This window comes from Drosophila busckii, chromosome 2L (assembly GCF_011750605.1).
Source record: "Drosophila busckii strain San Diego stock center, stock number 13000-0081.31 chromosome 2L, ASM1175060v1, whole genome shotgun sequence".
Classification (NCBI taxonomy): domain Eukaryota; kingdom Metazoa; phylum Arthropoda; class Insecta; order Diptera; family Drosophilidae; genus Drosophila; species Drosophila busckii.
In genome coordinates this window covers 13,191,413-13,205,640 of record NC_046604.1, presented here as the reverse complement: position 1 = coordinate 13,205,640, position 14,228 = coordinate 13,191,413, and the positions used below count along the sequence as shown (strand labels likewise).

Here is a 14,228-nt window from a genome sequence, read left to right as displayed (position 1 = left end):
AACCAACAAATGGTAACGCTTCACTTGAACTTTTTTGCTTTTTATCTTTTGCCTTGTGCGCCTCCCCGCAGCCACCTGCGCATGAAAATAATCATAAAGTAACAGCCAATGATGCGACTCATTTGCAACCACAGTTATGTTTGCATAAAAGTTGAGTGCAGCATTAAATATGAGCGTTGGTTAGTTGGCTATAGACGAAGTTGATATGCTCTGGCTAAAAAGTTTGTTAGCTGTAATTAATAAAGTGTGAGCAGAGTTAAGGCTTGCATTGAGTTTGAGTATTAATAAAATATGGTAAAGCTAATTGCAGCTTAGTAATTTTATTTGCTCAGCGTCATGTTTGCATTTTTGCTGCCTTGCGCTTTTAACAAATCAATGTAAGCAAACCAGTTAAATTTTTTTAAATTTCTGATTTTATTTGAGTCACTTTCTGCTTTAATTAAACAAGTCGCGCATTAAATGAAGTTTTTGTTTAATAATAATGTTAACGACTCGTAGGGGATAATAGTTAAAATTGATTTAAACAAACACTCCTGTTAAAGTGTCTTATCAGTTATATAGCAAACGAATTTTATTAATCATATTTTAAGAACAGTTTTAATACATTTTGAAGTTATTTTCCAATCATTTATAAGTCGCGTCATTGTTGTCAACGACTCGTAGAAGATTATAGTAAATATTATTATTATTAGCTGGCAACATTAATGTAACAAGCTTGCCTAAACTTTGTGGCACGCTCAGCACTCAGTGCCTGCAGAATAGCACGAGTCTTGCTGCTGGCAAAGAGCGTTCGACCCTCTTTCTGCTTTAGTTGAGTGTCTTGAGTGAAGAGCGCAGTTCTTAAGAAATTCTGCTGCTGCTCAGCTGAGCTGCAATTAATTGAGTAAAAAGTTGCAGCTGCTGGAAGAGAGCGCGGCTACTGAGCGGGAGCTCATCTAGGGGCTCTTCCTGCTTTAGTTGATGTGTTGAGTGAAGAATGCTCAGTCCTAAAGAAATTCTGCTGCTGCTTAGATCGACTGCAATTAATACAGTCAAAAGTTCTAACGAAGAATTGCTGCTGCTGCTGGAAGAGTGTGCAGCGACTGAACTCAGAGTGGGAGTTCGTCACGTCACGTCATCCAGGCGCCCGAACCTCTACCTGCTTTAGTTGATGTGTTAAGTGAAGAGCTGAAGAGTGCTAAAGAAATGCTGCACCTGCTCAGCTGCGCTGCAATTAATTGAGCTGCTGCTGGAAAAGTGCTCAGAGCGGTCGTTCAAAAGTCACGCCATCTAGGCGTCCGACCCTCTTCCTGCTTTAGTTGAGGGTCTTGAGTGACGATCTCAGTCCTAAAGAAATTCTAAGCTGGGCTGCAATTAATTCACACGCCAGAATTGCTGTTGGAAGAGAGTGCAGCGATTGAGCTCAGAGTTTAGCTGGACTGCTGCTGCTAAAAGAGAGTGCAGAGATTGAGCTTAGAGCGAGCGCTCAATAATCACGCCATCCAGTCAGTTGCTGCTTAGAGAGCGTATCTTGCAAATTGCTCTCGCCTAGCGCTGAGCGCAGTCGCAACCGATTTGCATTTAGTGCTCGTTCGACTGCTGAAGCTGAAGGCACATAAGGAAGGAACATAAGCACTGCAGTTTAAATTTAACTGATGATAGTTTAGCTTTAACGGAAATTACATTGCAATTTTTAACAAAACAATTTCAATTCAATTTTTGCCTGCCCTGCACTTTGGTGGTCAGCCAAGTGTGTCGCACTCGCAACGAAACTGAACCGCCAAAAAGTTCTCGGCTTCGCGTTCAGCATTGGCTTTTTGTTAGCCACATGCATTGTTAACAATATAAAAAAAAGGAACAACCCGCTAACAGCAGCAGCAGCAGCGACTGCGGCAGCAGCAGCGACTGTGGCAGTCTTTGTGATGCCCGGAAATTTGTGGTGGGAAATTTCATTTATGCTGACACTTGACTTGGCTTGGCTGCCTGCCTGGCCCTGCCCCACACTCACTGCAGGGGCTTCAATTTGCAGCAAATAAATAATGGAAACAGACGTTGACTGCGCAGCTCGATTTGTTGGCCATTTGGCCTTGACGCGGCTACAACCAACGATTCTATTCACTGCACTTCACGTATTATGTTCACTTTTATTTTTTATACGTTGCTACTGCTGCCATTTCCTCTTGAACAGCTTGAGCGCAGGTTGCGCCCTAAAAGCGGAAACGGAAACACAGCAAAAAAGCGCAATGTAGACACTCATGTATTTTTCTCTCTGTGTGGTCAGCGCCGCTGCCTTTGACTGCAAGTAAGTTTGCTTAGCAACTCGCAGTGACAATTTAATTGTCTCGTGTAATTGTTGACTCTTTGATTCAACGCCAAGCTGTCCATCTAAACAGCCAAAGCGGTAAACTGTGCTTGACACTTGCTGACCTAAAAATTGCATTAGCTGTCCAATTGTGCCAAAAGGTCAAGTCAATTGAGCGTCACATTCTTAATCAAATTGCAATGCGCTGTGGCATAATAAAATAGCTCAGGCACTTAATGTCGTGCCAAGGACTTGCAGCTTGATTATATTGAAGGCCGCTTGGCGGGCTAATGGCAAAATATTTAAATTATTTATAATGCCAAAGCTGAGTTACTAAAGTGATTTCTGTTGTTATTCAAATTGTTGTTGAAGTGACGGAAATAGAAAAACTAATGCTAATAGTAAAAGCCAACCAACGAATAATTTTCAATTGATTTTGAATTTATTAAGTCTTTGCTTAAGCTCAAATTTAAGCAGCAAAATGTTGTTGATGTGGTTAAAATATCAAAAATAATGCTAATAAGTTTCTCTAACGAATAATATTCAATTTTGTATTAAATTATATTTACTGCAACTCTTTGCTTAAGCTTAAATGTTAATAGATCAAATACTTAGAATTTCAAAAGCTAAAATTTATTTACATTAAATTAAAATTAAATCAAACTTTCTGCTTAAGTTCCAATATAAATAGCATTTATTCAAACTGTTGTTGATGTGATGGAAATAGAAAAATGAATGCTAATAGGTTAAGCTATTAAAAATGTTTTTCATGAATAATTTGCGATTTATTTTGAATTTATTAACTCTTTGCTTAGGCTCAAAATTAAATAGAAATATTTTGTTGAAGTGATGGAAATAGAAAAATAAATGCTAATAAGATAAACTATTAAAAACGTTGCCAATGAATAATTCGAAATTTATTTGTATTCAATTAAATTCATATAGCAGCTCTTTGCTTAAACTCAAATTTACATAGCTAAATTATTTGGAATTTCAAAGGGAACGAATAATTTTAAACTTATTTGTATTAAATTAAATTTATTCTCCAACTCTTTGGCTAAGCTCAAATTTAAATAGCAGTTACTCAAACTCTTGTAAAGAAAACTTTATGATTATAAGTTAAGCTATGAAAAACGCTTTTAGCGAATAATTTTAAATTTTATTTGAATTTATTAGCACTTTGCTTAAGCTTAAATTTCCAAGTAAAGCCGCACCCCAGGCAATTTAATTTCTGCTGCCGCATACAAAATTAGCTGCATTTCCTGTTTTTAATTTCTCCCCTAACTGTAACACGCATTAACTCACACATCACAGCCTCGCGCATTTGTTTAGTCAACTTTTTTTTTTTATTTTAGGCGCAGCACGCAGTCTGCACTCAAGTGCAGTAAACAGGCGCCAAAAGTTGCAAATCGTTAAAAACTTTGTGCGCAAAGCAATGCCGCTGCCACTAAAATTGGCTTGAAGTACAGTCAAGGCAGTCAAGACAGACAGACAGACAGAAAGGGCCAGGCTGCTTGAAAGTTGAGCTCATGCTGCAGCTCGAAATTAAGTTAGCCAAACTGATTAACTCAGCAGCAGGCAGGCTGCTATGATTTTAGCCTGCCGCTTTGGCCTGCAGTTAGCAGGCAGCTTAATTGCATTTAATCTTTAGTCCAGCAGCAGTAAAGCGATTGCTTGCACTGTTTAGTAAAATTTTAATGAAATATTTGATGCATTTTGCTGTTGCATTAAAATGCAATTACAATTTTAGTTGAGTAATGCAAGTGTAAACTCAAATGCTCAAATGCTTTAAGCAGCTGTGAGAATTTTGTCTGAAAATTATTGGCAAACTTTAAGCAGCTTAAATCAAATATTGTTGTAAGCAATTAGCAGCCATTTATGCATTTTCAATTAATTAAATTATAAAAAATGTACGCTCTAATACAAAAGCTGCTTTGCTAGTTGCTTTGACTACATTTTGCTTGCCAGCCACGCCTCAGTTGCCTCAGCTTGCTGTGCAGTTGCCATGTCTGTGCTAATTCTGGCATTGTCCAATGATAAATTGCCAACCACAACACAAATTTATATACAAACAGAGCGAGACAGAGACAGAGTAAAAGAGCTAGCACGACCGCAGCAGCAGCAGCATTTAGCTGAAGCATATTCTTCTTTTGGCTTGTCACATCTGTCATTGAAATTTATGATTTTCATAAATATTTCCCACTGACCCTTTGGCACTTTAAATATTTGCTATCGTTTTGTCCTTTTGCTTCCTTTTGCAACGCCATTTGCAATTTGTTTGGCTTTTGCCTGGCATTTGATGTGCTTCCTGGGTGGGTCTACAATCAATATGTATAAAATTCATAGCACCTTGGCCAGCACTGACTTCAACTTACTTCATTTTTGCTGTATAAACTTTTCGCTAATTAATGCTTTACTCATTGCAGGCACTCTCCGTGTGTGTGTGTGTGTTACCATAGCAAAAAGGTAAGTGGATACGCTCCAATTGTCATATGAGATAAGAATTAATTATGTCGAGAGCAAAAAGTAAAAGTTGCTACTCAACTTGTTGCTAATTAATGCGACATGTGGCGCAATTGCAAAAAAATAAGCAACTTATTAATTTAACTTTGATTAGCAGTGCGACTTAAGTGCGACTTGTTAAACTCATACTATATATCAAAGAGTTTTAATTAGTTTTAGTTTGCTGCCAGTTACGAAATTAATAGAAAGTTGTGCTTGGCATTTTATTGTTTTCATGTAAGCCAAAGACTTAAGTGACTTTTAATATTTTTAATTATTAATTGAAAGCATGCAATATTTTATTTTAAAGTCATAGGCTTAATAATTGCATAACAATTTGTTAAACAACATTTATATTTTAGCTGCTGTTAGCTCAAAAATCATGCATACGACCCGTAAAACTTTTCATGCATCAAAATTCATTGAAATATAATTATTGATGCCCATAATATTTTATTTTATTTTCTTAAGTTTTTAAAATGCTTTGCTACTATAAATTACAAATAGCTCAATACGCATACGACCCGTAAATCATTTCGCGTAGCTAACTTCCTTTATTTATAAAGACTTAACTTAAATAAATTTGTCTTATAAAATGTATACTTCTACTTCTCTTAGCTCAAAATTCATACGACGACCCGTCTCCTTTTTAAGCATTTTAAATGCTATTTAAATCACTGCGTTGAATTCAAACATTTATCGCTGCATTATTTTATTTACCATAAGTGAGTGACTTATCAAATTTAAATAAATTTGTCTGTCAAGATTTATATTTCTACTGCTCCAAGCTCAACTTCCATATGCTGCGCATACTTTTTAAGTATTTTAATTGCCATTTAAAACAAGTTGCATAAGCGATTTGAATTAAATAATTTATATCTGTTTTAATTTATTTGTCATAAATGAAATTCTCTTTGCTTTTGACTGCGGAAACTATGGAACTTTTATTTTACTATCATAAACAAACTTAAAATGTTGTGTGCATAATTTCAGCTGCCAGAGCTTATGGTTGGTACTTGCGCTCTCTCTAAATTTCTATTGTGGGGGGGTCGTCATTGCTTTGGCTGGTAGTGGGCATGTCCATGCTGCCACTTTCAGTTGCGCGGCTTAGAAGCCATGCACCTTGAGGCGATCGGCTTTGGCCAGTCCGGCCTTGGTGAGCCACTGACAAATGTTCTCACGCTGATCGCCTTGCAGCTGCAGCACTTCACCGTATTGTGGATGCTCAATGACTGTGCCGTTGCATGCGAATTCCTTTTTGCAGCTACGCACAATTTTCTTCAAATCGTACTCAACGGATAGACCCTGCACAGTGGTTAATGTTTTGCGTCCGTTGCGTTGTTGTATGCGAATGTGCACAAGGCCGTCCTGTATATCATCGTCGGCACCCTTGATAGCATCCGCGAAGGGATCGCGTGAATTGAGATTCTGTATGGACATGCGAAGAGCAAATAGAGCGAGTAGCAAAAGAAAATGAAATGAGGTATTGAAGCTTGTACTGTTTGTATGTTTTTGTAGTTTGATTTTGATGTTGAACTTTTTTTTTAGATTATATATACTACTATATATTTTTACTATGGCAACCAAAACACAGCTAAAGGGGGCACAAGTCAATTTTTACAAATGCTGCTAGTTCGAGCTACGTAGCATAGCTTAGTGTTGAGCTACAGTTCATTGCAAACTAGATTAGGCTGCTATAAGTTAATATAAACAATTATGTAGCACTTTAGATAATTGAATTGAATTGAATTGCTGCTTCAGTGTAATACAAAATTCAATAAATGCGCCTGCAAATTTAACAATTCAATTGGTAACAATTTGCGCTTACAAAAATATAAAAAATATATTTTTGCTTGATTAATTTTTGTGGCTTGTAAAAAATATGAAAAATACAAAAGGTGCGCTTCAAGTATTTGCGTTTGTGTAAGAGAAAAAAATTTGCATTTATGTGCGCACACAAAAGTAGGCAACAAAAAAGTTTGCTTTTTGCTAAATCACAAGGCGCAGGGACTCGGGCGCTTGATGATGCCATTTGGGCGTATTATTTTCTTTGCCAAACTAAATTAAAAAGTTTGCTGCTTAGCCTGCGGTCTTAGCCATATATATGCATGCTAGGCATATTCGATTAGAATGTCTTAAGTCATGCTGGCGCACAACTTTTTACACACATGACAGCTGAAAAGTTTATGCAAATTTTTAAGCTATGCCAATTAATATTATTTTCAGCTAAAGCTGCGATTTATATAAAATGCTGCAGCATACAATATGTATATATAAAGTGTATAAAATGCTAAGCAGCCAAAAAATTTATTCATGCATTCAGCCCCAAAATTTCAACAGTATAACAAAAATTTGTTGTTTAGCTTTAACTGCCTGGCTGCGGCAGTTTTAATTGCTTATAACATGACAGCAAACATTGATGCACATGATATATATACTAAGTACACACACACACATACGCGCATACATATTTGTGTTTACAGTTATAGCAAAAGTTACAACTGCAAAATATGATGAATGTGAACGCGAAAATTGCGCTGCGCAGCGTTGTATGTTAAATAATGAAAAATTACACACACACACATACACACACACGCTCACTAAGCAACTAAAAGTCAAACACACACACACTGCATACATTTGGGCGCTGTAAAATATAAAATTCTATGAATTTGTACGTACATCATTTGAAAATCGTAAAACTTGCAAGTGTTAGCAAACACACACACACACACACAGTCGTAAACATACAGCAGCGCCAAAAAAAAGGTAAACGCCGCTTAGCTCAGTTCACTGTATGTTCAAGTTGAATTTTTGTTTTTATTATTTTATTTTTCTGTATAAAATGCGCATTCGGTGCTTTATATAATTATAATGCCAACCAGCTGGCGCTTCACTGCTAATGACAAATGGAGATAAAGCAACGCTCAAAGGCGATTACACACACATACAAACTGTATTATTTTGTTGGCCAAGTTTATGACTGTGCAAATTTGATGCCATGAGCCATGTGTAAAATTTAATAATTTTGCACTCACGAAAATTAAATAAAATAAAATAACACGTGTAGCAGCTTTAAAATTTTATTAAATGTTGCTGTTATATAAAAAGCAAACAATTTAATATAAATAATTTATGTAGCGCTGGAATTTTAAGTTTATAATTGTTTCAACAAAATGAGTGCCAAGTTAATGAGTAGTAAAATAATTAAAAATAAATTTAAAATAATTTTTTTATCTGCATTTAAGCAAAATAAAACTAAAGCATTAATTGTTTAGACAATTTTATATAAATATTTTATGTCGAGTTAGAATTTGAAGCTTACAAGTGCCAAGTTAATAAACAGTAAAATAATTAAAAAAAAAATGTTGTAGAAAATAAATTTCAAATAATTTTTAGCTGCATTAATAAATTATGCTCTGATGCTACAATAAATTTAAGCAAAATAAAATTATAGCACTAATTGTTTATACAATTTTATATAAATAATTTATGTTGAGTTTGAATTTGAAGCTTACAAATTGTTAGCAACGTATTCAACTTAAAGTGCCAAGTAAATAAACAGTAACATATTTAAAAAAAAAAAATGTAGAAAATAAATTTCAAATCATTTTTAGCTTCTCTATGTTGCTACAATAAATTTAAGCAAAATAAAACTAAAGCAATGATTGTTTAGACAATTTTAAGCCTAAGCATAGACTTAGGCTAAGCTGATAATCAAAAATTGATGTTTGCCAAGCAATCAGCACAGCCGCAAGTGGACATAAAAATTGATTGCAGCCAATAACTTAATGCCGGAAAGCTGTCAAGGTGAACAAGCGCCATAGTTGGATTTGCGTGCAAATGACACAGATACACACAAGAGAGTAGAGAAAGCAAAGTAGTCAGCAGATGCTGTAAAAAGGCAGCAGTAAGCGACATAATCAATAAAGAGGTTAAACTGCACGTTGACATGTGATAAACGTTCTGTCATGCCATGTGAGCGACTAATGAATGCCATTGGACAATGACTGACTGACTGACAGACAGTCAGTCGGTACGTCAGGCAAACAAATAAAAGCGTTTTTATTGTAAGCCGCAAATGTCAAAAAATATGGCAAAGCTTGCCTTGTAACTGGGGCAACCAGCAGCAGCAGCAGCAAAAATGCTGTATGGCATGTATATAGGCAATACGCATGCATAAGTATGCGTGTGTGTGTGTGTGTGTTACCTGTACTATCGCATGCTACGCAGCAGTGCTAAAAATTGTGCCTTTTTTTTTTTGCTGCCATTGCCTTTCGCTTTTTTGCAGCCCTTAAATAGTTTAAGCATGTCTGTCACATTAAAAAACAATTTCCGGCAAGTCAAGTGACTTGCGTATATAGCGGCGTTGATGATTTTACAAAAGCAAAGTAGCCAGCACTAAACTGCTTTAACTATCGATCAGTCACACGCAGCTTAAGCGAAAGAAGCAGCAAGTAAGCAAAAAATCTTGCAAAAATATTAATAAAAGATGAGCTACATTAGTGTCTGGCGTCCCAAGCTATAAAAGCAAAGCACGACAGTTTTTACTACTTGTCCCTTTTGTGGTTGACCTTTTTTCTCTGCGCTCTGTGTGTTTTTGGCTTTAAAAATGCGGCAACACTATAAATTTGCAACACTTTTCTGTGGCCGCTCTCGTTGTCTGGTAATAACAATAACCGTCGCTTTTCTAAACCACAAAGCACAATTTGTCACACATACAACACAATTCGTTCGCTGCTGACCTATATGATTAATAAATTGTTTAGTGCAAGCGCAAAAAAAAATTGACTTTGCCTTGGCTTAATAAAATATGAATGCGGCAAAAGCCACAGCAGACAGCAGCAGTGGCTCAGCTTGCTTACAAATCAGTCATGCGCATATATATTTCATATAATTTATGACAGTGTTGATGTGAGTCTGTGTGTGTGTGTCTGTTAACCTTTGCTTCAATGCATATGCTTTGGCTTTGCCTTTTAGGGGCATACTTGGCGTATGCGCAACTTTGTTTCCGTTTGTCATCAGCTCAGCTGCCGGCCATTGGCCTTGCTTTTTTTTTTATATTTATTTTTTTGATTACATCTCAATCAATTGCCGGCAGTTTTTATGTTTCGTACATTTCAACAATTTTCGGCTTTTACGAGTTGCCTGCGGGCGCTTTTCAAGTTGTTTGCGCTTGCTTCTTTATATGGCTGCTCTCTTGGCGTATACAAATTTATTTTGATTTTATTTTGTGTTGTTTTTGTCAAGTTAAGTTGTTTGTATAGCAAATTTTATTGTATTGTTAGGCTTAAAAATTGAGCAGCAGCTTTAATTGTAAATAATAAAGGCAAAGGATTATTTAAATTGCTTCAATATAGTATATGTATTGCTTATAACAAAAGCGTGCAGACAATTTAATTAGCTGCAGGCAGCTAGTGAACTATTCTTAGCATAAAAGCGCTTTGAATTCTCAATTAGCGTAGGTATTTTGCTTGCTTGCTAGCAAACAATACACAGTGAAGCTTAAAATAAACAAAACCATTAAGCACACACACACACACATGCAATTGTTATCGATGCAGCTGCGTAGTCTCATATGCAGCCAAAGCTGCTGCACTTGCTTTTGCTTTTGCTTTTGCTCTGCTGTTGATTTTTATTTTTTTCTTTTTTTGGCAATGCATTGTTTGCATGTCTTTTCTTAACTTGCGCTTGAGTAAGCTTGGGAATGGGTAGACGAAGTGCTAGCTGCACTTCAGTTCATTCATCAGTGTGCCACACACACACACGCACACACACACAACAGTGTGCAGTCAACATGTTTTTGCAATTTACCGATTTGGGCGCGTAACTGAAACAGACAGTTAGACAGCCCAAGCCAAGAGAACTCTTCTGCCTGCCACATTTGCTTGCAACAACAGGCAAGACGACAGCTTCGATTTGACAGCTATGCATTGCGTATACGCCATGTTTGTTTTGCTTAAGCCTTGTTATGCTACAAGACATGTATGAACTATTTAAGCTGCGTCAAAAAAAGTTTATTTCTGCATAAGTTAGCACAGCATTAATCTTAGCTATTAATATATATATTTGTATAATTTAAATATAATTTTGAAGTTTAGTATTTTTTTTTTTTGGTTTACTTGTTTGCTATATGAGCGTCAAAATAAGTTTAATTCAATTTTAATATGTATTACTAATGAATATATGTTAGCTAAAGTATTATTATAAATATTTTTATAATTAAAAAAAATTATTTGTTAAGTTTAGCAATAAGTTTGGTTACATTTTTGTTTTATTTGCATTCAACACAGCAGTTATTTGCCTATGAGCGCTTACTACAGCATGTGCTAATTGCCATACTGGACGTATGCGTAATAATTATAGTCTATAAATAGCCAGCGACTTGTATCCCAAGCAGCTATCGGCTTACAACTTTGCTATAGGCGACGTCTTTTTTTATAGATTAACAAGGCACATCAAAAGGGCCCTTAACAGCAACAATAAAGCGGCATAGGCAAAGTGCCAAAAAAAAGAAACAAAAAAGAAAGCAGCAAAATCTCGACCTAGCGTCTTTAAATGTTTCAAATTGTCGACTAGGGATTTGTACGGAGTCGAGCAGATAAGCGCCTGTAGTTGTCTGTTTATCTACGCACAATTTTTATGCCGTGTGCGCACAGATTTATTACAAGCAATTCCTTTTGCTTGCTGCTGCTTTTCCTTTTGCTTGGCAGCAATTAAAGTGACTTAAATTTTGTGCTGCATACTTTTAGGGCGCGTCTTGCAACTCAGCGCGCATATGAAAAGCCACGACCAAGGAATATAATTAAAACAAAAAATCGGGCAACAACAGTTTCATATGCTTAAAGCACAGAGCAAAAACAAAGCACAAACTATGCCAAAGGCAGCGACAACAAAATATTTAAAAAGCAAAGAAAAAAAGGCAAACAAGCAGAAAAAGAAAAAGAAACTTTGCAGTTTAGTGAAGTGCGCGCCATGAGAGACATAATTATGCGATTTAACACTCTACTGCTGTCTAAGTGGATGTGGAAGTGGAATGCCGACCAAACAAACTGTCTGGCCCCCCAGTACACTCACTGCTAGAAGCAGCAGCGTCAAGCTGAAGCTGAAGCTGTGTGCGAAACAAAGGCAAAGGCAAAGGCGTGCGCCTCAGTGTGCAAAGTAATGGGTGAGAATATTTTTACGCGCAGTCAAAGGAAGGAAGAACAAAACAAATATCATGCGTGCTTCAATTGTTAAAATACGCATACGCTGCAGGCCTAAGAAAACAAATGAAATATAGCACAAGTTGTAGTAATTAAATGCGAGTATAAAAAATAGTTGCACTGCAATTTAGTTTGTAACAAAATGTATAACAATTTACTTATTTTAAATTGCAGCACAACTATTTGTTTAAATATATAATAAGTAACAAGTAACTAACATTCAATTTTATTACACTGCTTGCTTTAATATTTATAAATTGCTGCCCAAAAGTTATTTCAATGCTTTCAATTCAGCTCAAGCAATTTAAGCTTTTTGTATTTTGACGCTGCCCTAAGCATTTACTCAAGCATTTTGCACGACTGCTGCGCTCTGCACAAAATGCATGATTAGAGTCTAAGCCTGGCCTTTCATATTTCATGCAGCAAAGGGCGGCAAACAAGTCAATGCAAATGATTGCACAAACTGCCTCATTTAGTTTCAGAAATCAAATCGCAATGTTTTTCTAAGTGGATAAACACATAAATAGCAATGAATGCAGCTAACAGCAGCGTAACGAAATAGAGCAAAATGGGTCTATGAACTGGCGAGCAGCGCTAAACGAATGAACGAAATTGAATGAAAATTATGCTGATGTACGCCTGGCTGGAGTGTCCAGACGGACGGACGGACAGTCAGTTGGCATGTTAGCCTTTTGTCAACATAAAATGCCAGATGAAATATAATTTTATAAAATAAAGCTGGCCTCAATTTTGCAGCTTGCTTTTTACAGATCAGTGAACTTTTTGCCTTGCGAAATTTACAAATTGTATTTCATGCTTTAAGTTTGATTGTAACACTTTTGATACAGCACATTATATAAACACTTAAAGCTATAGCTTATTGAATTTTTAATCAAAATGCACGCACACATATGCACATTAAATAAAATTACACGCTAAAGAAATGTGCGTAAAGTAAGTCAGGACAGCACTGAATAGCACTCATAGTTTTTAATTAAGACAGCTAAGCAGCAGCAAGAAGCAAGGCTAATGGGCTAGAGCGAGCGAGAGAGAGAGAGAGAGAGCGAACGAGCGCGCAAGAGTTTTGAAAAGTGTTAACAGTTTCACTTGATGGCGCTAACAAACTCATTTAGCTAGCGAAACAGCAAAAATGCTTTAAGCATTGCAGCTGCTGCTGCTTCTTCTTCTCATGCTTGAACAATGTGCGTTGGGATTTATATTTAAGTCCAGAGCTTAAATAGCGCGCTTTGTCATGTTACACACACAAATTCCATATATGTATATAGACCACACGGCGTATGCTTGTTGGCCTGGCAACGTATTCAGCTGCAGACGCGCACGCCTTATAAATGCCTGTAAATTAGTTATCCAATACCAAAAGTGTGCTGCTGCTGCTTCATCATAAACTTATCATAATTAATATGCTGAACCTGCTCGCATTTAGTGAAGAGCGCTCCTCATGAAAGTTCAAGCAAAGTTGGCTTAGAGCAACTTAAGCTTTGATTAAGCTTTGATTAATTTATGCTGCAGCATGTGAGTGCTAAATAATGTTGGGCTAATCATATTTGAAGCACACAAATATTGGTAAAAGTAATAAAACTACTTAGATTAGTTGCAGATTAATTTTGTTGATTTAAAGAGCAATAAAAATAAAAAAATAAGTGACAAATTAATGCCAGTTTAATAAAAATTATATGTATTATTTAAGCAAAATGTTAAACTATTTTTTTGTGTATTAAAATGTGTTATTAGCTCAATTATTACTGCCAAAAGGCAACAATTGAAATACAGAAATAATTTCAATTAAATTTAATTTGCCCCACATTTTAAATTTCCCAGCTTCATGTCATTGTCGCATAATTAAACTCAATTAATGCACAAGTGAGTGATAAATCAATCAAATAAATGCTTGCAAAAATTAATTAAACACCCAATGCACTTATTGAAAAAGTTCTTGACTCAACTTCGAGCAGAGTCAAAAATATTATTTCAATTAAATAAATAATTTGCATGCCAGACACTCGAACTCAATTGTCAAGAGCATGGCAATTAATCATTTTTATATAATTTATGCGCAGCGCACAAAACTTTTTCGGCCCCAACAACAACAACAATAGTCGAAGCAGCAGCAGCTTCATTCATAAATGCCAATAAAATGTCAAGCAGCGCTGACATTAAAACGAATTTTTCAATTTTCAACTCAATTCACATTGTCGAAATGAGCATCAAAAATTTGACGC

General features: G+C 36.0%; 1 protein-coding gene across 1 annotated transcript; it reads right to left on the bottom strand.

Annotated features, from left to right (window-relative positions):
• Positions 1-5,692: 5,692 nt before the first annotated feature.
• On the bottom strand, positions 5,693-6,348 carry LOC108594276 (eukaryotic translation initiation factor eIF1). The gene has a single exon (XM_017979410.2). It carries the CDS (start codon positions 6,221-6,223, stop codon positions 5,891-5,893), a length of 333 nt encoding a protein of 110 aa, XP_017834899.1. The 5' UTR covers positions 6,224-6,348; the 3' UTR covers positions 5,693-5,890.
• Positions 6,349-14,228: the final 7,880 nt, after the last annotated feature.